At 42.3% G+C, this 26,948-nt stretch overlaps 1 protein-coding gene and 1 long non-coding RNA gene across 3 annotated transcripts in view; one reads left to right on the top strand and one right to left on the bottom strand.

The window, feature by feature from the left end:
• LOC132953976 (uncharacterized) overlaps window positions 1-26,948 on the top strand; it is a 199,845-nt gene that overhangs the window by 46,683 nt on the left and 126,214 nt on the right. The window lies entirely within an intron of this gene.
• The window catches only part of igf2bp1 (insulin-like growth factor 2 mRNA binding protein 1), a 44,641-nt gene that overhangs the window by 9,446 nt on the left and 8,247 nt on the right, over window positions 1-26,948 (bottom strand). For both annotated transcript variants that reach the window (XM_061026347.1, XM_061026348.1), the window contains exon 3: window positions 638-686. In XM_061026347.1, the coding sequence (XP_060882330.1) occupies window positions 638-686 (49 nt within the window). The remainder of the gene's footprint in view (window positions 1-637; window positions 687-26,948) is intronic.

Here is a 26,948-nt window from a genome sequence, read left to right as displayed (position 1 = left end):
GAGGTGCCATCTTTTTGAATTAGATTTTCTAAATTTAAACACAAACTACTGAAGCATTTTGCGTTCACATGAGAAAATAAAGTCTGCTCTGTTTCTCCGAGTGAAAGAGATTCCGCTTCCTCAAACCTCCAACAGCAGCTTCATTTAGAGTTTAACAGTTTTATTTGGGTTGGATAAACGAGGAGATACTCGTGTCTTTGGGGAACAAAGATGGTTCTGTTATCAGCTTGTCGACTTTCTGCAGGCAGCTGAGAGATCTGTGAAGTTCAGGCACAAACCTCGCTCTGAACTGTCGGGATCAGCTGAGCCGATAGAACGAGCTTCACTCATAACGTGATGATTCTGAGATGCATTCAGTCAATATTAGAGCTTTCACACGTGCACAAAACTCCTGAAGTTTTCATGCTGAGCTGCATGTGTGAACAACCAGATCAGGAGAATATCCAGAGCAGTCCTCCAGAAATTATCAGGTGTGTGTGTGTGAAAACAGCTGATGTGTGACTTAAAGGACGTTGCTGAAAATATTGGGCGTGCAACCAACGGAGTCCAACTGAGATTGGGTACGAGGGAACAGAATCAGCGCTTTATCACTGCTTGGTGCAGGGATGTGATGTGTGAGTGTGAAAAAGGAACTGACCTCCCACTGCAGGTGAGGAGGAATGTTTCTGATCTGCAGCTTCCTGGTCCTGAGGAGACAAGAAGAAGAAGAGGAGTAGGTTAGAGACTTTAAAATCAACAAAGAGAAAGACCTGTGAGACAAACAGCTGCAGGTTAGAGGAGACGCTGCTGGATGAGGTTCATCTGATGGTGAATCAAAATCACTCCATCAGGTTACCAAAACACACACACACACACACACACACACACACACACACACACACACACACACACACACACACACACACACACACACACACACACACACACACACACACACACACACACACACACACACACACACACACACACACACACACACACACACACACACACACACACACACACACACACACACACACACACACACACACACACACACACACACACACACACACACACACACCATATGTGCCTGCAGCTTAAGACAAACTTAAACCTTGTGCGAGCGTCAGCACATCGTCTGTTCGTCCGTCATGTCATTTTTTTTTCTTTAAACTTTGATCAATAATAAGCATGACTTTGTTTGATAGATTTTACACCTGTAGTATCCCATTAGCCGGCCTAAAGCGATGGGTGATCACCACCTGTCCCAGTTTGACCAGGACCGCCCCGTTTTAAAGCGCCATAAAACACTAATATGTCCTGGTCTTGAACAGACCCTCTTCCATGGAGGGTTCTGTTTTGAATCATCAGACGTTTTTGACCATGAGGTCCTGATTTCCCTGACAAACCATCCGTACCAACATTTCTCTGAACCGAATGGAAAACGTCTCCTTCTTGGATTCTGAACGGATTCCAATGTAGACTAAAAAACATTTTTCATCAGGTACGTGAGCGTCAGGATGTTTTTTTGTATCCATGTGTCGTCCTCCGTTTATCTCAGGTCTTTTGAGGACATTAATGAAGCAACAGCAAGAAGCAGGGCAGCATTGTTGGCTAAGTGACGGGGGGAGGTTGGTGTTTGTGCTCGTTGCCGTTTCTCACTGAAACTGTGTTTGTGTGAATATTTCCTGAAACTCCAAGAACTCATCTGTGTTCTTTAAACCTTCTTCAGTTTCATTTCTTCCAATTCAAGATTCAAAAAACGTTATTGTTAATATTCGACCCTGCACACCCCCGCCAACAGAGCATCAAACCGCAACAACAACCAACCCCCAAATTAACCCCGCCCACACACCCTCACCCCATCCGCCATCCCCCCACCCCCCAGGAGGCCGTGAATAGTCTTTTGTGCGTCTAAAATACCTGGCGTCCCCCCACCCAGGGAGGAAAAAAGAAAAGCTCTTTGATGCTCGATCAATACTCGCCTATAATCACAAGCTCCGCCCCCAAAAACCTGCCACAAAAACAGACCTGCTCCCCACACCTCAGTTACAGCATGAAGAGAGAACACACACACACACACACACACACACACACACACACACACACACACACACACACACACACACACACACACACACACACACACACACACACACACACACACACACACACACACACACACACACACACACACACACACACACACACACACACACACACACACACACACACACACACACACACACACACACACACACACACACACACACACACACACACACACACACACACACACACACACACACACACACACACACACACACACACACACACCAACAGTGAACTTGTTTGACCCCTACTGATGTCGCCCGCCAACCCACAGCCTCTCTGATCGGCTGAAACCATGGCAACCGGGTCAGGAATGGGCGGACAAAACAACACGCTTCACATTTGCTTACTTGCTCGCTCACTCATGTGTCATTCTTTCCATTTTTAACGTGTTTGTCTTTCACCTCCATGAGTCTGAGCCGCCATGTTGGAGCTCCTGCCACGCTGACCCAAGCTAAACGCTCCAAATGATGACTTGACAGTTTTTATTCCAACATGCAGGAAAATTGACGTAACATCGTATCCAATGCATTGATTTTTGTTGTTGATATGCAAAGATGGAAACACGCCGCAGCTTCAAAATGACTCAAGTCAAACGTGAAAGCGGACCTGTTGAGGTTCTCTCAGCTGTGAAGGCTTCACATCAAACAAAGGACCGGAGAGGAGAAAGAAAGAAGAAGAAGAAGCAAAGAGGGAGGAGGAGAGAGAGGCTTTGCTACTACAAGGGGCAAAGGGCAAAGGTCGGGGCCCCTCAGACCAGACAGAGGGGCCCCGAGGTGGTCTGACTCTGTGGGTATCGTTAGGAACACAACAGAGCAGAGACACATGTAAATGTGTGATCCGTTAGGAGTGAGCGTCCGGTTCCTTTTGGGAGCATCACTCCTCTATAGTCGTATAAACTCATAACAGAGCATTAAATTATGGAGCTAATGGCTAATCACACTCCAACGCTAACAGCAACTGCACGACTGATTGCACCGACAGAAGACACGGGTGGTTGTGCAGCTACACTAAAACAAAAAAAAACTCTCACTTCCTGAAATCCACACACTTCCTGTAGCAGAAACAGTCGACCATGAAGAGCCTTCAATTGTTACCAAAATCACTTTCTAGGTTATGGTGTGGGGAGTGAATACTGAGCAAAGACTGAAGCAACTAGAACCAGATGTTAGATTAAACTCTTTAAAGCCCCATCCTCTACCTGGTGTTTTTGTCTGAGCGAGGCATCGACAGACCAACAACTACTCTGAGGGGTACAAATGTGTTGTTTCCACGGCTCGAATCTTTGCAGCTGCAGACGTTTGTGTCAATCACTTGTTTTTAACAAATCCACTTCCTCTGTAACAGAAAGGTCTTTCTCTGCAGGGATCCTTTCTGTACTGTTATCACATATTTAGAGTAACAATCTGAGCCTGTCAGGGAATCAAACAACAACTTTTAGTGGACAGATTTTCATCAGTTATGCCAACATTTCCCCCGTTCCTTCAACTATTACAGCCAGATGAAATCTCCCAAGAAGTCATTTAGATCCCTAAAGCATGTCGATAAACGGGCTCAGATTAAAAAAAGACATCACAGGGCACTGCTTTTAATCAAACATAAAGTCAGAGAACAACAGGAACACTCACTGTGTTCACCTTAATTCTGCAGAAAACTAGTTTCACCTCCAGTCAGACGGACTTGAAAATGTCTCACCTCCAGCAGCATAACTCTCCGACACAAAGTGCATGAGACCTGCTCATCGATTCATCACAAAGTCTTTCATCTGGAGTTTCTCTGCGCAGTCTGCAGAGCTCTCGAGTGACTTCTCTAACACAACAGTGTGTTAAACCACAGAGCCTGGGTTTACACTGAACAAATCAGAATAACTCGCTGAGTGAACTCAGAGAGAGACGCCGTGTCATTGAAGATGTCTCCACTGCAGCGTTTCACTTTCCTGAATGACAACACTTTCCCTCTCAGCTGCGGCTTGTTCAGTCCGGATCGATGGGAAAATACCTGAGTCAATAATGACATCAATCTAATCCCTCGTGCTGCATGTGAAAGGGATCACTGATGTAAGGACGCTTCAACGCTAAAGTCCAGTTCGTTTGACCAGTGTGACCGCTCCGTATCGTGCTCAGGCACGGTACACTTCCTTGGCTTTGGCACACTTCGGAGAGGTGTGCTTCGGCACGGAACACTTCATGCATGAGCACAAGCACGCGGGTACACAACGCTGACAGCCTTCATTATGGAGAAATCCAGAGTTTCATATCTGTATCTGATTAACATGACTTAATACAACACATGCGTGTTGTATTAAGACGTTATGTACGAGAGGTAATCGTGCTTAGGCATGGATAGTCCTGTGTAGGGTGACCGCAGGCCGCGCCGGCCAGCGGGGGAATGACGCTGCGGGGGGGCAATCGTGCTTGGCTACAGCACGGTACGGATGGCCAGTGTGACCGCGCCCTAAGGGACCTCTTTCTGCACGCCTGACGATACTCAACGTCAGACACGGTCACGTCTTAGGCTGCACACAAGACACATCCTAAACATTTCTAATGTGCACATGCACAAAGTCAGGATGCCAGAAAAGAAAGAAGAGAAGGAGGGGGCTGACTCGGACATTAGACCCCAACAAGAACTTGTTAAACTTATTTCAGTCGACTCCAAAGGCAGAAGGAGCCAATGTCAGTCAGGAGGCTAACAGTACTGATCAAATGTGCATGAGTTGATTTAAATCATATCTTGAGAGGGCCTTTCAAGGGCCCAGACATTTCTGACTTCCTGCACGCCACATCTGATCTGCGGAGCAGCTCGGTCAAAAATAGACATTAAGAGGAGCTTGGCAGAGTGCTGCTTCCCAAACCGGCTGTGGTGCATCTGAAGGGATCAGGAGCAAACCGGGGATCAGCTACAGCGGCTTTGTCTCAGCCAGAACACGTCCCTGTTGTGCACGATGGAATTTAAACCGAATGCATCCTCTTCATGCTCTCTGCCAGAAAGCAAATATGCACCAAACCTTTCCTTTAAGCCTCAACTCAGACGTCCCAATCACCATTTAACGAAGCAGTTAGAAGATAATCTTAAGACTAAAACACATACAGATACCAGGATGTCCAGTTCAGCCATCGCCTGCTACCATTCAGAACGCCACTCACAGTAACAGCTCGCTCTGAGACATCCCCGAGCCTGGAGCGAGCGCTGGCTGCAGCGGCCCAGAGTGCAGAGGGTTAATATTTTATAAGAGCTATCTAGCCAGCAGAAAATCTCAGATGAATTTTTTATCGCTAATGGTGAAGAACAAGCAGCCAAACCCCGTCATCCGGCGTGCTTACCCAACCCTCGTTACCGGACAAATTCCTCTAATCATCCAATCTGAACCAGCTGTGACACCTTGAGAGCTCCGCCCACTGACCCCTTAAATAAATCAGCTTCATAATGGCTGAGGGGTGCGCACTGCTGAGGGGTTATTTCTGCAGGAAGATTAGACGCTACATGAGTGGATGCAGGGGCGATGAGTTCAGGTGAAGATTCAGGATGCAGAAAAGCCTGGTTCAACAATCAAAAGACAAATGATTAAATTAAGAATTAATTTAGTTAAACCTGAGACCTACTGTTGCACATTTGCTTATCTCGATGTTAAGTACAAAAAGTCGGATGTGTGCAGCTTTGAATCAACAGGAATCTGCAGCGTGATGAAAGTACGTCGAGCTTCATTTGAGCCGCTGACTGACACAGAACTTACTCTAGCAATAACAAATGAAAATCATCCCTACAGAGGTGACCATAGTGCAGGTAAGATCTCAGAAACAGATGTTAAATCGCTCTCTTCCAAGCCACCAGACTCCATCGAGGAAAATCAGTTGTTGATGTTGCTGATCTACCGCTGCCTCCTCGACCGTTTAGCTTGTTTGTGTTCATGTCAGTAACTCGTCTGAACAAACTGATCCAGGCCGAGGAAGACCAGCAACTCCTGTGTTCTGCAAAATGACTGTTTTTGTCGATGCAGTCTGGTGTGTGACCATAACAGTAAAAATAATAACATCCCCTAATAACAGCCAGGTAAGCCAACTGGAAAAGATGATACTGAACCAGCTTCTTTTTTTTTTTAAACATCAAGCCAAGCGGCAGAGTTTATGTGCAGAGGAAGAGAGAGTCCCAAAGTGTTTGAGCCACAAATTCAAAAGCGCAATCACCGTTTGTTTTCAGTCTGACACGAGGGACGAGAAGAAGACCCTGATCAGAGGACCTGAGGGGTCCACTGGGGAGGGAGAGATGGAGGAGGTCAGGGATATAAACAGCTGCCAGATCATGCACAGCTTTATCAACAAACAGAATATTTTAAAATGAATTCAGGCTCTCATTGGAAGCCAGTGCAGGGAGACTGAAGGATCTCTAAAAAGGTCTAACTCCGTAGGGATCACTAAAAACTTAAAGTAGTTACAGAAACAGATTGTTAGCACTTTTATGGCCTCATGGAAGGAATGTTTTCTCCTCAGTTGCAGGAGAAATACCTCCAACTAATTTCAAGAGTTGCCACACGACCCTTAACTTTATTTTCCTCCCGTCTGGTTTGCAAACTGAATTTAACATCTCTCATCACTTCCGACACCTCACTCTCAACGCTCCCTCTCCGGAGTTTTCCCCCCTCAAAGCTTCCCTGCATGGCGGCTGGAGACAAAGTTCCAAGATATGTAACAGAGTCTGAGAGCTTTAAATAGACAGCACGGGGCAGGAGGAGGGAGGAAAACCAGAGACAGGAGGAGGAGGAGGAAGAGGCAGCGATGCAGGAGGAGAGATTCCACATGGCTAAGACGGAGGAAGGAGAGGATGCACCAGGCTCTCAATGAACAGTGTGAGAGGAACTTGTGGTTTTAAAGGCATCACACAGAATGAAGAACTGCTGCATCGGGGATCATTTTCTCCACTTCCTCGTGTTACTACAAAATAAATATAACACACCTGGCTGCTGCCCTCCAAGCACATTCACCCTTCATCCATCTTACATCCCTCAGAGCATTTTCTGCACCTACTGCGTCTGAGTCTTCACCTTAAAAACCATCAAACGTACAGAAAACATCCCAGGGAATAAAACCCTGCTTCAGACGATAAATGTTACGACTCTGCAGAACTTAGAAGTATAACAGAAGCTAAAAAAAGAACAGAAACTGAGCTATCCTCTGTCACAGCAGTCACAGCTCTCTCTCTCTCTCTGATTGGCCCACATTTGTAGGATAAAGGTCACCTAGCTGACTCACTGCACTCTCATTGGTCCACAAAAAACCCTTCTTAAAGCTGAATCTCATCCAATCAAACTTTAATAGCGATGCAACAGTGAGGAGTGGGCAGACACTCGGCTGCTGCTATCTGCAAATGCACTCAGGTATACAATATTTATGTTTATGAATCATAAATAACGCTCACATACGTTTTCTGTACTTTCTAACTAATTGTTTCTGCAAAAGAAGCTGCAGATTATTTACCAAGGGTCTTCTTCAAACAAATGATTTTTCATATCCTACAACTCTGCACATCCTAAATTACTCCTACCTTACTGTGAAGGCTACATGCGGACTCTTATTATTCCCATAGTATATTATATACTTTATTAGGTGTATTCTGCAGAATTCTCATTCATTTTCCTACCTACCTGTTTTCTGATACACTAATTGATTCATACCTGTTGTATCTTTGGTATTTATAGATTTTTTTGAAGGTGTTTCTATGTGAATGTCCTGCATTTTAAAGTGATTTAATAATAAGCTGCTGGCATGCATTAATCTCTCACTTAATATCATCCCTCTGTCTTGTTCTCTAGTTAGACATGCCTGTAATTGTTGTAATAAACATTTTTAAACTAGTTTTTTTTTTTTGAGATACTCCTCATAATAATATACAATTATTAAAATGATGAATTCCCACTTCTCTCACGTACGTGAACTACACATGAAGTTGCCCCTGCTCTTTTAGAAAAAATATGGACACGCGTAGAAAAGACACACATGTAGAATCGCTGTTTTTATGCGTTTCAATGACAACAAATACGCTACGCGCCGTTTAACGTATTTAAAACCAATGAGAGACTTTACCATCATGTTGACGGCATTTTCAACGGACCTGGAATTAATTTAAAGGGAGAGGAACGGGGTGAGGGGGATAGGAGAAGGGTACAACAGTAGTCTACGGGCTAAAGTTCAGGCTCCGCTCTCCTCTCTGACCCCGCCTGCAGCTCGCGGACAGGCCTCCATTTTGGATCTGCGAGAGAACTCCATTTTGAGCCCAAACTCGACCTCCTCAATGTTACTCTTCTACAAATGAGACATTTTTCTGTCGTGAAATACTTACACACACAAATACAGTTATCTAACGTTATAAACACACCTCATATTTCATTCTGTGGCATTATAACCGCCTGTATAGCCGCGGGGCCGCCATAAATTAGAGATCTGCACATCCATGTCGTCTTCAGCAGGCTCAGCTCTCAGGGCTCTGCTAGTTTCTAACCGTTACTTCTTCATTTAAGTGTAAATTAAATCAACTTCCAAAGATACTATAGATTGTTACTGTGAATTTAGAGGAGACGTAAAATGGTGATTCATTCAAAACCCACTCAGTGAGGTGTTCAACACCTTCAGCAGCTCTTCCCTCAGCACTGCCTCGCCCCCTTCCCTCCTCCTCCTTCTTTTACTCGCCATTTTGTGATGCTCATAGCCATTTCACGTCGAGTCCACGGAGCCAGGCGGGGTGGCGGGGGGGAGACATACTGCAGGCCCACAGGAAGGCTGTGAGTGGGGGTTTCACTCGTGGACATGTTGACGTTAATGCCAGTTCTGTGTCAAACAGTAGAGTTGTCGACCGTAACAGCGAAATGTTCCCCTCAAAGAAGGTTAAAGGTGAGGAGTTTGTAATGTTTCCATGGCGACGAGCCTTTTCCCGCTCATTGAAACCGGAAAAGAAGCCCTTTTTTAATTAATAAAATAAATAAAATAATTTCTATAAAACTCTCCTCTTGATTATGGTAATATTTACACCAAAGCTTAGATATTATTTATTTTTACAATGCCATGAAAAATGCTTGATCAGACAACATAAACAATAACTAACAGAGCAAAAGTATCTTATTTCATACTGTAACACAATTACAATTTAAAATGTGTACACACAAATTTATCTAATAATTGTATCATTATTTATAGAGCTAGCCTATTTAATTTGACAGCCCGTATTCTTCACAGTTAAAAGAACATTTTGGTTAATTTCATATGTTCAGGAGAAAACCATTATTTGCAAAAAAACGAATATGCTAAAGCAGTGTTTCTCAACTGGTCGAGCCTCAGGACCCACCAACTACTCCTTCATGAGAAATTGCAACCCAAATTTCTTATATTTTTCAATCAATCAGATTTACTTAAATAAAAATTGTGCATTGTGGACCTCAGACGTTACAAAGTGTGACAGAACAAAGTAACTCAATGAAACAAAAGTTGTTTAAAAGTGTTTCATAGACTTTTTGACAGCATTCTTATAGGCGCACATTCTCGACCCACTTATAGGTCCCAACCCACTAGTTGAGAAACACTGTGCTAAAGTAAACAATCATGACATTATTTTTTCCCAGTGGTTGTCACAAAAAGGTTAACTTGTGCTAGAAAATGTTAGGCTAAATATAACTACATTCAATAATTCTCGAAATAGTGGCCTGTGTAGACTAAATCAAAGTCAAATCTTTGTTACCTTTAAATTATTTTAAAAGCACGCCAAAGACAGGAGAGAAAATGGCGTCATATAGAATAACACAAAGAGACTGGTTTGGTTTGGTTTAAGTTAATTGAAAACTTAAGAAAAAAAGATGTTGATCACTTGACAGATTCAGAGTCATATAAAGGATAAAGACGTACAATCTAAGAGGATAAGCGTCTTAATAAGAGGAGTTATACAGGGAGGTAAATAATCTTCCAAAATATTCTCCTGTACACATATCTCATTATGTTCTCCCTTCTCTCATTCACACTAACATGTGAGAGCCAGTGGGCGGCCATCTTGACCAACGCCCATTTACTACAATGAGTGTGCAGTCATATGACGGAGAACAGAGCACGAGGAGGAGGCGGGAAGGGCACATGCGCCATTACATGAGCAGGGTATGATCTGTGTGTGCGTGTGTGTGTGTGTGTGTCTGCTCAGTCAGCGATAAAACACAATAAAACCTCCACTTCCACCCGAACCATCTGCTTACAGCTGACACTACAACTGTTATCAGAGAGATCTAAGTGTGTAAAGATGTTTAAATATAAAGATAGAATCACTGTTAAGGAATCGACAACTGCTCGAGATCGTATTTAAGCCGCAGGGTGAGAATGCACGCGCTGTTACAAAAGCAGGGACACACCTCCCTCCGTGCGCGCGCACAGACCAACCCCCCTCTAGGATATGAAACTCCACAACCGGAAACGCTTCACATTCATTCCAGCTCTATTAAAAAAGTGAATACAAAAAGATACTCTTTCGTTAAATAAACAATACGTCTTCCAACTAGAGCGAGTTCGTGAGCTCACACCTTTTGCTTTTCTCCCCCTCGAGCGCATCACACGAGCACGAGCACGTCGCTCCATTCACAAAGTGCGGAAAAACTACCCGGGAGTAACCTCGCCTTCAGGTGTTGTCTGAAATAATCGGACAAATGAAACTATCACCGAAAACATTCAGAAACAGAACATTAGCGCGGAAAGACATAGGGACACAAAGAAAGTAAATGTTGGCTTGATGCTCAAAAGATTCTATCATGCTACTTAACGTGATTCAAATACATTTCTGTCTTATTTTTTATTGTAATATGGGAGATAGAGTTTCAAATATTAATCTGTTGTCCACTTAGAGAGATCTTTTTGAGATATGCTATAGGCCAGACTCAGAACAATAAAATACATTACATTTCTAAGATTTAGATGTTTCTTTTCTCCTTGTTACGTCCAAAAACTAGTGAACACATCAAAGAATATCAACTGTCCGAGGAGTACTTGAATGCAGCATTACTACAGAGGCGCGAGAGGTGGGAGGGGCTCTCCGCCTTCCGAGATAGATAGAGGGGGAGGAGGGAGGAGAGAGAGGGGGAGGGTTATTCTATAGAATGTGTGCCATGAAAGCACCGCTGACATGCAGCACCGGGGGGGTTAAGGGGGTTTTCTGTGTTTTACTGAAGCACTAACGACAGAAAAACGGTAGATTTTTCTCTCCCGGTTTGAGTGACGAGTGTCAGGGTGTACTCGCGCGCTGTCACCGGTTAAATCCCCGCGCTTCTTCCCTCGCACGCGGCAGGTATTCATTAAAAAAAAGGGTTAATTGTGTTTTTAATACACAAACTTCATTAAAACGTGAATACAAGACGAAGTGGAGAATAAAAGCCGACCCTGCTGCAGGAGGAGAAAAACACATTTGTTTCTAATTTAACAGCCGCGCGAGCTGATGTGGCACAAAACTCCGACCGTTGGAGATAAAAACCTACGAGGCGCCATCTTTAAAGTCTCAACATAAAGCTCAACATAAAGTCTCAACATAAAGTCTCAACATAAAGTCTCAACATAAAGCTCAACATAAAGTCTCAACATAAAGTCTCAACATAAAGCTCAACATAAAGTCTCAACATAAAGTCTCAACATAAAGTCTCAACATAAAGTCTCAACATAAAGCTCAACATAAAGTCTCAACATAAAGTCTCAACATAAAGCTCAACATAAAGTCTCAACATAAAGTCTCAACATAAAGCTCAACATAAAGTCTCAACATAAAGTCTCAACATAAAGTCTCAACATAAAGTCTCAACATAAAGTCTCAACATAAAGCTCAACATAAAGTCTCAACATAAAGTCTCAACATAAAGCTCAACATAAAGTCTCAACATAAAGTCTCAACATAAAGCTCAACATGAAGCTAAATGTCCCCTCTTCCATCCACATTAAATGTTTTTAATACATCGTTTAAACTTGGTGAGAATGAAGAGAAATTAAAGCAGAAGAGCAGAAAAATGGCGGCTGAGTTTATAAAGATTTTAATAAATGTGGTTCTTATATTATATTGTGGTTATATATTGTGTATATAATGTGGTTCTTATATTTTAATAAATGTGGTTCTTCTTATAATGTGATAACAGCGTCACACTGAAGTTTATTATTTAGCTTTAAATAATTCAAACAGGCCTACTCTCTGGATTAAAGGTGGACATTCAGACCGAACATAAAAACCAACACAAAGGCCTTTAACTAAATTTAAAACAAAAGGTAAGTTACTTATTAACGGAAATATAACATCATAACAGACGTAAGAGACATAAAAACACATTAGAGTCCTGAGTGTATTTTCAGATCACAAGCTAAACATTTATAATCTTATTATATTTTCTTAATGTGAAAACATTTTTTATCTGACAGCAGAAACTCTTAAAATGACAAAACTACAAGAAAAACCAAACACTTAAGATGTCCAACAAATATATCAAGTTAAACAGATTTTTAAAGCCAACTGATAGAAAATAAAAAATAAAATACATTTTCCTTTGACAGTTTGTGATTCAATCTTTCTGAAACATTTTGCTTTAAATACAAAAACTAATAACATTTAGTTAGTTATTTAGTTAATAACAAATAATCTCATTTTTTAATCTCTAAAACACCTAACAGAAGTTTTTTATCCTTCATGTGAAGATGTTTTAAAATATGAACATCGAAAGCAAATTGACCGTTTATCACATTTATTACATAAAAACAATTTGAATGTTTAGAATGTTTTTTTTTAATGTTAGTTTAGTGTGAATCTAAATCATACAGATTAAAAAAATATATTTTTATAAAGTATAAAATCTCACAAATATTCACAGAGCAATCTGAATATTCATAAACAAAATGAGTTGCATAGAAATGTTTTTGAATATCAGAAGTAGTATGAAGTGAATTTACACTTTGTTTCCAGTTCATACATTCACTAAAAATATTTTCCTCTCTAAAAATGTAAATCACGACTTCTGATGTGTTCATTAATACAGTTTTTACGCTCGTTTCATGAATTCATCGTTCTGATGTTTGAGGAGCTGCAGAAACGCAGAGAAAGGTTTGAAGAATCTCATTCATGTGCAGATTTTATTTTTAACGTGTCGTCTGTTTCCTCCTGTTTTTATTCTACTTTTTAAAATGTGTTGTTTACTAAAGATTTTAATCAGACAGAAATCAACAATTTCAGATAAACCTGCACAGATTGAAGAACAGGAAGAAAAACGATAATTTAACTAAATTATCTGCAGAGTGTCGTCATATTTTCGTGTTTATAGAACGCATCTTTACATCTCTGCAGAGGACCCTGAACACATCACGACTAATTATTGACTTTTATTTGTTTCACTTTTTGACTTGTGATTCTGACCCTCGTCTCATTCCATTTAATTATCACAAGTTGAAGTGATTATTGATGTTGTATTAACTGAGATGAGTTTTTACTGCACAGTGTGAACAACAGACACTTTTCTTCACTTTGCACACACAAAGGGTTAGACATTGGAGTTTTGTATTTGGAGTTTTTGAGATATTTAGAGTCAGTAAAAACATCTTTTTTAACCTCCTTCAGTCAGGTTTCTTTATTTTAAAAAAGAAATAAGAATAAAAACGTGATGACTGTTTGATTCCTGCCTCAGATTTGAAAGAAAAGACGATTAAACTTCTGTCTTTCTGTCTCTCTTTTTTTTAAGGCGGTGTCGTTCCTAGAAAGAGGAATAGAAAGCAGAGAGGGGCCGGCCTCCAAAAAACAAAATGGGGGAGAAAGAAGGAGGAGGAGGAGGGAGTTCCTGCTTTGTCTTAATGTGAGCAAGTGTGTGTGAGTGTGTGTCAGTCAGTGTGACGTCAGCCTCTACTTTGTTTTGAATCGTTGAGGAACAGGGCGGGACCAACGAGAGCCAATAGGTGAGCAGCAAGGAAAGGGGCCCGTCTCTGCACACACACACACACACACACACAGTAACACACACAGAGTCAGGTTCTCAGTGTGAACAGCAGAGGGCCGCCTGAGTCTCTGCTCAGACTCTGAAACAGACTGCAGGATCTCCTCAGACAGAAAGAAGGAGCAGATTTTAAAAATCAAATTCACTCCAACATTCAAACTTAAATTCTTCGAGTCTTTCGTCGGTTCGTTTCTCTGAGCGAGGGAATCAAATTAAAAAAGATCGATTTTGTCTGAATCGGACAGAAAGTTCTCGAATGAATCCGAAGATTGAAAACATGAAGATCTGAAGAATTCAAATGTTTCCTCTCTGAAGTTTCCTGCTGTGTGGGAAAAGAAGACGTCGATCTCTGAGGAGATTTTTCGAGTCGAGCTTTTGTTTACAAAGTTGTAAAATAACTCGACTCGTTTGCACTTTTCCTTTTAGTCTTCGTAAATAATGATTGTTTTGTGGTTGTAGATTTTAAACCGTCTGCAGAGCTCCTGCACAACTAATGCTCACAATTATTCATAACTAACACAAACAAATCCTCAGTTTGTTTGCAAACTGTTTTTAAAATCATAGTATCCTCCCAGTGTTATAAAAATAAATAAACACCTTCAAACAGATTTCCCTCGTCCAAAGAATCACCAGAGAGATTTCCTCTGAGCCGATCCGAGGTCATTTACCTATCGGATATCGGAGTGATCGAGATCTCTGGTCACTTTAAACTTCCTCAGCTCGCTCAGTCTCACTTTGAAGACGTTCAGACTGAACTTTAAGGACTGACTACAGATCGTTTCCATGACGACGTTCAGACGAGATGAAGCTCCTCCTCCTTCTCTGCGATCAGAAGAAGAAAACTGTTTAAAATATTTATTTTGAAAACCTGGCAGATTGTTGCTGCTTCCTGTTTGTGTGCACAATGTTCAGATAAACGTCTTTGGAATTATTTAAAAAAAAAACACGATGCATGGCGTTTGAGTGCTCTGCATCAGGAGACGTCTGATGAACACGTTCAGGTCCCGCCTGTGGTGGTCATGTGATGTCAGACTCGAGGTGGAACACGAAACATCAACACCTGCTCAAGTCGGGACAACAACCTCGGACACTCGGAAAGAATTAGGCGCCCGCCTTGCTGACTTGACGTATTCGCCATCACATGGCGAGCAAAAGATGTTTTTCTATTATTGTTGCACATCAACGTTTAGCTCAAATATAACTCGTAACATAGATATTCAAACATCTTCTTCGAAGCGTCCACGCCGTTTGAACGCAGCATTCGTCCCGCTTGTGGACATCAGAGTTAAACAAATCGTGCTGCGTTCAGGTGCTCCTCGGATCGTCCGACTTCTGTGTGTTCAGGTGATTTTTAAGTGAAACACGTTTTTAACAAAAACTAAAATATTAAAAACAGAACGTGTGTTATAAATGTTTTCTTCTGTCATCAAACAATAATAAAGAAGTTATAATTAAAAATGATTTAATTTATTTCCTCTTTAAGACAGCTAACTGAAGATATTTTTAAATATTAACATCTGTGTCTCTGTTACGAGTCATTTAGCTAAACGTTGACGTGCAACATGAGAATTAATAATATTAATAAAACGTCTTTTTCCCGCCATGTTGATGGCGAATATGACGAGCGAGGCGGGGACCTGATTCTCTCATTTTCTCCGACTCGAGAAGGTGTTCATGTTTCATTTTCCAACCCAGAAACTTGTTTTTCCAACGTCTCAAACAGCACATGAATGCAGCATTTCAACAAAGAAACCGTCACAGACCGTCAATAGAAAACAAATAATAAATAAATGAAGTAAACTCCTTGAGATGACCTCGATGATTATACTTTCAGAGAGACAACGAGACAAAAACACTGAGTCATCCAGAGAATCAGCAGGTGGCGATGGCGAGGCCTTTTCTGACGTCCTCGTCCACGGGTGGGACTCGCACCTGAACCCGTTCATCAGACCGGATGCAGAGCGCCCTCGTGTTTTAACGCAGGAAGTTAAAATAAAGATTTAGGAGTTAAGAGTCTTTCTGCATCACATCAGCAGAATAACAACTGAAGTTTTTCTACAAAATATGTTCATAAAGAAATAAGAAGTCATTCCACATTTGACATGAAGGACTTCAGTTTTATCGATGTCTAAAACATTTTAACCAGCTGAGGAACGACCTCGAGTTTAACCCGAAACCAGTTTCACGTCTGCAAACGATCCAGAATCAAGTCGGGATAATAAAAAACGTTCAAACTGAGCAGGAGATAAATAATTAAATGATAACTGCTGCAGAATGACGACGAACACAGAACTGAACGACCTCGACTGAGATCATCAGAAACATTCTCAGATTTCTTTATCAGCCGATTTTAAAAACTTAAACTTCACTACAGGCCCGTCTGCAGAAACGCGAGTGATTTAAATCAACGTGTGCACATTAAATCTTCGGTTTTGTTTTTTGTTTGTTTCATTTGTTTTGTTTTGAAATAAATTCTTGGAACAAATTTTGTTCTGATACGTTTTGTTTTTTTGTAACCAAACTTGTAGTGTCTTAAATAATAAGATTTTTAAGGGTAGGTGTAATAAGCTAAAGCTTCAGCCTTCACCTTTTTGGTTAAAATGTTTTTGTTTTTTCTTGTGACCGAAATAAAGTATTACTACTACTGTTAGCTGGAGGTGGAAGAAATCTATTTATGCAAAAAATCAAGATTCTTTTCTTCTGAGAGTTTTAGTCGATTTAAACTTCCATAAATCTTTTTTTTTGGGCTAATCAGTCGCTCCCTGCTACATGCTAATGCTAGCTCTTTAACTCAGTAGAATGACAACCAGCCGGTCTGACAGATGAGTGGAGGAGATCCTGAAGTACTCATTCATAAACAGACTTTGAATCATGAATCGTTTTGAATTGATAATATATTATCTATCAACTCGTGAGACACCCTAAAGGTTCGCAGCCCTACAGTTAGCGATAGCCTCGTGGCTAACATCACAAAAAAAGTCTCTTTTAATGCGACCTCTCAAGCAACGTTCAATAAAAAACGGGTTTTTGATGATTTAAAGGGTCACTGTGAGATTTAAGGTGTAAATAAAATGTGGTCATTGTTTCTTTAAATTTGGGTGGACTGTATTTTTATTTTCTAACCTCCGCTCAGGAGCGACATTCACCTCTAAGTGAACGGAGCGGAGAGTTTATTTTTCTTTATTTGTTCCTCCTGGGGTTAGGCTTTTGTGTTTTATTTTAAGGTCATTCATTAAAGGTTCTCTGTTTGTTGTATTTTCTTCTTTTGGTTAAAACTTCTCGTCTCCTCTTTTCATTCCGGGTTCATTATTATTAATTGTTGTTCCTCATCTCCTAAAGCAACCTGGGGAACATCACCCGGACGAGAAGCAGAATCACGTTAAAGTGTCTCAAGTTTTGCAAACATGTTTCACACTTTGTCATTTGGCTTCCCAGCCACCGTACTTCAGCAGTGAACAGTAAAAAACAAAGAGCAGGATTCAAAGTGTTTCTAAAACTCTTTCTGAACAACGACAGAGCTCTGTGCATCAAATGAATCCTCCGCATTAAACTAAACGAGGAGTCATCGTTTCTTAAGCAGGAATCTGAAGGTCGTTAAAAATCTTCCCCGACACGATTGAGTTTCTCCGTCGTGCATGACATTTTGAAATCTGTGACAGGAAGTGCTATTTTCAGCTGCATCTGGGTCTGAGGGGTTTTTCCCCTTTTCAATCGAGCAGCCTCTCGAGCTCCAAGTTTCCCCGACAAACGCAGAGAACGCAAAACCTCCAAACCCCCGAACATCAGCTCGTCTCTCTGCTGGAGGTTTAACATTCAGAGAAAACGACTTCAACGTTTTTAATCATCACGACTTTCTCCTCCTCCGTCAGACTAAATGAATCCTTCTGCTTCAACAAGTCTCTAAACACACACACAGGATTCTCTGGAAGCTCCCACCCAGCATCACAATGCACAGCTACTGCGACACCTCCCTCCACGTGCACGCACACACACACACTCGCAGCACCGGACCACGTGAGCCGGTGCAGTGGATGTGATATGGCACACCCCCGGCTAGCACACACCCACTTCAGAGGGAAAGAGACGGGGGGGGGTGGATGAGGAGGGGGGAGGCAGAGCACATTACAGCGGTGGGGGGAGGGGACTCTCCCTCGCTCTCCTTTGCTTGCCGTCTTCTCTCTGCAGCTCATACATGTCTGCAGCACACGCGTGTGTGTGTGTGTGTGAGGCATGTGACGCGCAGGCAGCGCCTCCATTTTAACTCTTTGAGAATCTCGGAGCAGGAAGAGAAGGAGGAGAGAGCAGAGGATCATGGGAGGGAACAATGAGACGAGGCTGGCGCTCTGTGTTTCAGCCTGAGATCGATAAGAAGAAGAAGAAGTGATTGAATTTCTGATAAACGTCTCAGATTGTTGGTTTAAGTGTCTGACATCATCACAGAGCTGCAGAGAGAGAGAGAGAGGACGATTCTGTGACATCACTCAAACACGCCACTCTGCGTTTACTAAATCCGCTGTTTAACCTCTGAACACGGGAGCTGCTGATCTGCCTCTGATCCTTTTTTATATTCTGATATTTTTGGGGTTTTAAAAACACAATAAGTCAAACGTCGAACACGTTCCTGGTCCTGAAGCAAGACAAACGTCTGCAGTGACACAGATTGAAGCCGCACGCCACTTAAAGCGCTACCTGAGCAACATGAAGGTCGTAATAAGATTTTAATAAAATGTTCCGAGAACCCGACAGTCATTCATTCAGCTCTCCTGCAGAGACCGCCGCCTTCACCGCACGTCTTCCTGCAAAGCATTCTGGTCCACGCCCTGCAGGTACGTCTTTCAACGTCCGAGTTTTAAGTCCCGCCCACACGACCTCGATTTCAGTTTTAAATCCGGGTTCCAGAGTGCAAACTGTCGTAGAAGGCACCGTCACCATGGTTACGCACAAGCTCAGTTCTCCTTCAGACATCAGCCATGAGCGAGTATGTGGACTACAACAACAATGGCCGACTCCTGAGTTCCGTTTGAGACCTCTGACTCAAGTCACCTCATCGTCCGTCCACACTCAGGTCCGTGTGTTTACACCTCACCGCTCTGTCGAAGGAAGAGGAAGTGAGCATGCGCATGTTGTCTCATTACAAAGTCACATCGCCAACTAGTGGCTCGGCGTGTGTACTACAGCGTTTGTAGTCATCTTTGCAGAGACGTGTTATCAAAATGTTGTCGTCTTAACGCAGAACTTTTTTTGAAAAGAAAAACAAAAGTTTCCAGCTGATCGTTCTCGTGTAAACTGTAATCACCAGGACTGAAGTGTTTGTGAACTTTGACCTTTTTAAACAATCGGCGAGCAGATCAATCAGGTGAAATCTGAGGTGATATAAAAACACAACACAGATTCTTCTTTCAGACGACGTCAAATCAGATCTTCCTCTCGTGCAGCTGACGCACCTCGTGCTGCTGCAGACTCTCAGCAGTGACACACACACACACACACACACACACACACACACACACACACACACACACACACACACACACACACACACACACACACACACACACACACACACACACACACACACACACACACACACACACACACACACACACACACACACACACACACACACACACACACACACACACACACACACACACACACACACACACACACACACACACACACACACACACACACACACACACACACACACACACACACACACGGCCGTGAGTCATCAGAAACACTTCATGTTCATTTACGATGGAAAAAATAAAATGTCCGTGTCTAAAAATAAAACATTGACTCAAACTTACTATAACGATTTATCACCTGATGCTCAGAGTCTCTCCTCCTGTGCACACACACACAAACACACACACACACACACAGTTTCTCAAGAAGTTGTCTGCATGAGGAACCGTCTCTCTTGAAAATGTTTTTGCATGAACTTAAACTCTCTGGACGTTCTTTTACATTCTTGGTTTACAGACTTCACCTTCACAAAGTAAAAACCGAAGACGTTTGAACAGATTCATCGTGCATCAGGTCAGAAAAACCTCTGACATCGAGTGCAGAGAGTGTCTGCAACGTCATCCTCATATCACGGGAACACGACAAAGAAAGAAAGTCAATCTATCAAAAGTTTGTTGGTTTTTTTTACCACAGCAGCTCGGTCTGTAGGACCCGGGTTGGGAACCAGTGCGGAGGCGCTCCTGAGCAAGGCACTGACACCCTCCACCAGCTCAGGAGCGCTTGCTTTGGGCACCCCCCTCACTCTGAAAATAGTACAGGTGTGTGTGTGCATATGTGTGTGTGTGTAGTATGTGCAACATTAGAGTGTAAAAGTGAATTTCCCCTCATGGGATTAATAAAGTAAATCTTCTTTTTCTTCTTCTTACAGAATAGAGATGATTTCTTGTTCGGTTAGAAAGAGGTGTAACAATCTGCAGAAGGTCAAAGAGAGACGGATTTTATCTGCTTTAAAAAATTACATCGATGATTCTCACGAGGTCAAAATTAAACTCGTCGAAGTTTCAGCACATGCAGGAAAATAAACTTCATTATTGTTTAAAGTGCCGGAAATGTTTTTAAAAATGTTTCATCAAAAAAAAAAAAACTTTTAGAAAATCAAAATACAAAAACTAACACACTCGCTCACACACACACACACACACAGAGATCACACACACACACACACACAGAGATCACACACTCGCAGAGGAAACGGGGAAAAAGACAGAGCAGGAAGTTCTATATGCGAAAGAGCAACTATCAAGACTCCTCCCACGGCCAATCAGAGCGCAGCATAGAACAGCTCCAGGCCAATCAGAATCCTGGATCCTCTATAGGCTCCTTAATCTCCACGCTCTTCTCATCACAGCTGAAAAAATGTCAAGAATGTCGGTCCAAGGTGCAACGAGCTCACCCCGCCCCCTCTGCCTCTCCGACACACACACACACACACACACACACACACACAGGTCCACGGTGGGGGAGGTAAAGAGTTAAAGGTCATTAAAAACAAATAAAAAGGAAACAGACAGAAGATCAAAATAATTTAAATTTCAGAACGGATCAAAAATTTTAATTCTGCAAAATTTAAAAAAGAAAATCTGTTTTTTAAAATGAAGGAAAAAAAAGAGTTTGGTGTGATTGAAGTTATTTGTTGTTTTTAAAAAGAGGCATTTCCTTCTTATCACAGCGATGATGTGGAAACAAAACCTGTCAGTGGTGGTCTTGATTTAAAATTTGGAGTCCACCCAGTCTGAGGCCGAGACAGGACTGAGTAAAAATGCTTTTGATTCTTAAGGTCTCGAGACCAATTTTGAGTTCTAAAACACTATTTCACGCTGCACGCCATGAAAGTGAAACGGCACCGTCAGCGAGCGTGCGACTAAAATGACGGCGGTCTCGGCTGCTGGTCCACTTTTTATTTCAGGTTCAAACAGGAAACGGCGTCTCCTGCAGGACGAGAGGTTCAGGGATGTTCTCGTGCAAACGACAGATATCTAGAATAAAACTCTCCTGGGAGTGCTCGACGTACAGATGCTTTAGTGCTCGAGGTGGACGGTGCGGGCTCGAATCCGACCTGTAGCTCCTCTCCTGCACGTCTCTCTCTCTCTCCTGTCTCTACCATTAACGCACAAAAAGCCAAAAAGTAAACATTCTCACAGACTTTGTGAGATGTGTGAGTTGGAGTTTTCATTTTGTTTTGCATTGTACAAACTCTGATGATTTAAGAGAATTATTGTTTCATGAAGTAAATATTGGGGCGGACAGATGTGCGGAAACTGGAATGGCTGTTTAAGTTTGATGTGTTTAAACTTGATCATTTTGTTTCAAAAGCTTGGAGAAGAAGACAGGATATTCTGTTTCATTAGTTTGACTTCTTGCTTTCTCTTTTTGTTTCTTGAGAATGAATATAGCTTACCTAGTGCACTCTGATCCGGGAACGTTTTTAATTTATGGTGTCATGTAAGCACCATGCGGGCTGGGCATATGGATGTATGACACTATAATAAAATTAAAAACTAAACTAAAACTCTAATTCAAAGTTTCACAGCCAGGTGAGCTTCAAGAAGTCTGCCTCACGCCACTGAGAGCGTGTGCAGGAGGTCGCTTGCAGAGAGTGAAGTCGTGGAAATAAAGTCACGTGATTTGTTGAATTAAGGTCGATCAGTTTGACGGTCGAGGCTTCAGAAACGACTGTTTGCATCGTTCTGCACTTCACAGAAACTCAAAAACAGTCGGACGACTTTCACAAAATAATAAAAAACACCTTCAACTGCTGCTTCATGTTCACTCACACACACACACACACACACGTATATATACACTACACGAGGGGCCCCGTCCGACATGCAGACTCCGCCCCCGGGGCCCCAACCCCCCGACAAACCCTCCATCTCTCCTCCTCTTCCTTTCTTTCTCCTTCTCTTTCCCTGCCGCTCATCGCTCAGACGTGTGTGTGTCCGTGCAGCGCAGTGTGTGTGTGTGTGTCCCCAGATGTGTGTGTGTGTGAAATGTATTTTTAGTGAACGAGAGAGAGAGAGAGAGAGGACAGATGGTTTGATCCAGAGAGAAGAAACAATCAGAGAGATGGGCGGTTGGGGAGGAGAGAGAAGGTGGGGGGGGGGGGGGGATGTCTTAAAGAGACAGTACCCTCTTACCCCTTCACCTACATAAAGCCTCTCTGTATCTCAACCGACCTCCCTCCGTTCCTCGCCCGCTCTGTTGTCATTTCTCTGCTCCGACGTTTCTACATCAACGTGTTAGAATGAAAACGCACCATGGGTCGATCGAGAAGTTTTTAAAAGTTTTAATGACTCCATTTTTCTGTTTGTCACACAAACTGAGACCAGGGTGCTCTGAGACCGAGACCAGGACCAAGGCAGGACGAGTAAGACCAGGACCATAAATATATCTGAAGACTCATCATCTTATGAGCAGCGTGTCGCTCACTTTAGACCGTAACACCGGGGAGGATTCCTTCTTTTAGAAAGGTGTGATTTTGTTTTTATCTCAGTAATGAGTAAATTACTTTTCAGTAATTTGAAAAAAAAATCAGTGGAGGTCTGGATTTAAAATCTGGAGTCCGCCCCACCTGAGACCGGGACAAGAGCGGTTAGACCTTCAGAAAGTCTCCAGACCAAGAACAACAATGATTCAAATCTTTCACCCTCTGCAGGATGATGTCATCAGGAGTCCTGCCAGATGCTACAGTCGAAATTATTCTTAACGACGAGGGAAACGTTTTCTACTATTTAAGAAAAAAAAAAGTTTCTCTTTCTCGAAAACATTTTTTTTTTATTTTTTTTTATTAATTCTCTTTAATTCGTTTCTCCCTGCAGCGTCCGACAGTCGGCGCTCCCCGTCTGCTCGAAGGCAAGTCTGAAGTCTCGTCTCTTCAAACAGAAACACGCAAGTCTCTCTGAGCAGCCGGACTGAGAGCTAAGAACGACGAGCATCGACTCGTTCTGAATGTGACTCTGGTGAGCGGCCATAACGGACACGCCACGCCTCCACGGTAACCGACGACCTCGCTGAGAGATATTTCTGTTTATTTTAAACTCTGATGAACATTCAGATTTTATTCCCGTTGATTGATTTTATTTATTTTAATTTTAGGTTTCAAAGATTCTGAAAGACGTGACGCATTTTAAATCTCCCAGCAGCCTCGGGTTTGAAGGGTTAAAAAATGGCGGTCGGACAAACAGTCTGAGTTTATAACAACAGAGAATCAGACTACGGAATATAATCAAAACCACAGAAGAAAAATTCATTCAGTTGATGATTTAGAGACAGTTACTGAAAAACACGAAACAGAAAATAGAGTTTAAATTTTTTTTTTTAAATTTTAATTTAAATATTTTAAATGACAAGAAATAATTTATCAAAAGGTCAAAAAAATAAATATTAATATATAAAAATATAAAATATGAAACACAGAGATCACGTTAAAAAACAAGATTAAAGTCGTAAAACTAACAAGATTAAGATCCCGTTATTTACAGGAACAAGAAATTCGTAAAATTAACGAGAATAAAGTCGTAGTTTTAAGAGATTAAAAACTGTTATTAAAAATGTAAAAAATGTATAAAAATAAAAACATAAATGATTGGGAGTAAAGTCATAATTTCACGGGAATAAAGTCGTTAATTAAGGAGCTTGAAGTCGTAAACTAAGAAGACTAAAAATAAATTAACGAGAATTAAATCCTGAATGAACGATATCCCGTTATTAACTAAAAAAGTCGTTAAATTGTAGATTAACGAGAATAAATTTGTTATTTAATGAGAATAAAGGCGTACTTAACGGGGGAAAAAAGTCGCAAATTAACGTAAATAAAGTCAAAATTTTACAAGATAACAATTATCTCTCCCTAGTTTACGAGAAAGTCATAAATTAACGAAAATAAAGTCATGACGCAACGAGATGAAAGTCTCTGAGGAACGACCTCTCTGGACTTTAAACGTTTAAATGAATAAAACTTTGATGTGTTTGTGATTCAGGTAAAAACGTCTCAGGCGTTGAATTTGAACTCAAACTAAAAAACACAAGAAGTTAATAAACGCTCCTCGTTACTCAAAAATACTTATATAATATATAAACGTTTAACTTCTCTTACAGCGGCGGGCTTTTAAATGACGTGACACTACTTTTATCCAGGACGGGCGACGAGCCTTTCAATATTTTAGACGGGAAAGACTTCTCAGAGCGAGGAGGACGCCGACACGCTACAGACAAGCAGCGTTCTGTCTTTGTCAGGCAGATGTTGACGTTCATCTTTATATTTGAGTCGAGCTGAGAGAGGGAGAGAGAGAGAGAGTAAAGCGAACTCTCCCTTTAATTTAAAGTTTCTCACTAAAGTGGTTTAAAGAAACGAACCTAGAAACCTCTAAACTGGATTTCTGTCTCTTTGCTTTTGATTGACTTCTTCCTGCGTGCAGTAACTGGACGTTTGGTGCATTTAAATGTTTCTGTTGGACGTTTTTTCTGCTTCCTGTTGAAGGATTACGCCGACCTGCAGCTCCACGGTGACGCATGAAGACTTTCTTTAAGTCACTGACACGTCTCCTCCGTCGACAAACACAAAGAGCTTTTGTTGGAACTGAAACTTAACCGGCTGCAAAAAAAAAAAAAGAAGTAGCTTCCACGACCGCTCTCAGTTTATCAGAGAGGAACAAACAGAAAGAAGAAGAAGAAGAAGAGCTCTGCAGAAAGTCTGACGTCAAATCTCAAACACATGCATGTTTCTGTCTCTTCATCTCTCTGTCTCGCTCTTTCTGTCGGCTCGCTCTCTCAAACGCTGGAATGGTGCAGAGAACATGGCAACACGCCAGGCTTGGGGGGGGGGGGGGAACCGGGGGGGAGAGAGAAATGGACATACTGTACCAGAGAGGGAGAGAAGAAAACAACGAGAGAATCAAAGTATGAACAGAGAGAGGAGGGAGGAAGGGGGAGGACCCATCGCCTCCTCTCGTGTCTGCGCCCAGCGGCCGCCTCCCTCCCTCCCTGCACAGAGGTGTCGCTGCCAGACGATTGGTCGCACCCCCCTAGATCCCTCCGCCCACTGTCCCCTCCTCCTCCTCGTCCTCACCAGCCATGAGAGGCGAGGAAGATGAACCATGGCGTGCTTCTCCTCTGACTCTCCCTCTGTCTTTCTCTCCCTGCTGCTGCTGCACACACACACACAACCACAGCTCCACACATGCATTGAACATTTAAAGGTGCAACACACTTTGCACAGCGCAAAAATGCAAATTAAAGAGCACGGCTGCAGAACACGAGAAACACAACCTTGACCATGAGGGAGGAGAATGACGAAACAGAAATTAACAGCAGAAGAAGAAGAAGAAGAGAGAGAGAGCGAGAGCGAGCGAGCAGGATCAGAGCCGCCGTCTCATCGCACGCCAAACGAGAAGCAGGAGGAAACGAGCATGCAAACCAGGAGCATCAGTTTGATTCATACCTGATACCAACACTGTGACATCAGCAGCTCAGACTTCTTCTCCAACAGAGATCAGATTTACTAATGCCCCCTGAAGAGCCCAAAACAAGATCAAGTTTCTGTGAGTCCACCAGTCCATGCACTGATTTTCACCCTTCAAGACGAGCTGCACTCAGCCGCCATCACTCCCGTGTTCAAACAGCAAAGACGAATAACTTTCAGTCGTTTATAAGAAGGCGACAGCAGAGGAACAACAGCGCCGACAGAGATTCTAGCGCTTGGCGGCCTCGCGACACATTTCAGTCTTATTTTATCGCTTCTGCTCGCCAGAGGAGCTGCGGGCCGAGCTGCTGCTCACATCAGCCGAGCTCGTCAGGATCAAGATTCAATCATTGTTTCTTGTTCCAGAGGTTTTTAACAGGAGATCTATTTTATGCAGATGTTTCCCGCTCTCACATGAAGACTGTTTCTGGAAAAATGTTGTTCACACATGAACCTCAGAGTGCAACACAAGACGTTTCTATCAATGCTACGTGTAGTTGAAGAGAATCTCAATGTGAACTAAAGAGGGGAGAAGAACATACTGGAGAACAGGAAACATGCAGCAGCAGGTTGATTAGAGCACAGAGATGGTAGAGGTGGCGTGCAGACAGTCTATGGTCGTGCAGCGATCACAGGGAATAAAGGTCACCACCCCCTCCCACTGGCTCCAGGTGAATTCTCCTGATTATATCCTGCTGCGTTCTCACATCAGCTCACTCTGACTTTCTGCAGAATAAATACGAGGAGGCTGGAGGAGAAACTCTGGGTAAAGTCTGACGTTTAACTTGGAGAGTTTCCTGACAGTCATCGAGTAGGAATTTTTAGCGGCACATCCTGATTTAAAAAAAAAAAAATTCAGATTCTAAAAGTTTAATCCTCCTCAGTTGATCGATC

This window comes from Labrus mixtus, chromosome 20, assembly GCF_963584025.1.
Source record: "Labrus mixtus chromosome 20, fLabMix1.1, whole genome shotgun sequence".
Taxonomy (NCBI): Eukaryota; Metazoa; Chordata; class Actinopteri; order Labriformes; family Labridae; genus Labrus; species Labrus mixtus.
The sequence above is the reverse complement of the archived record's forward strand: the minus strand, read 5'-3'. Positions and strand labels throughout refer to the sequence as shown.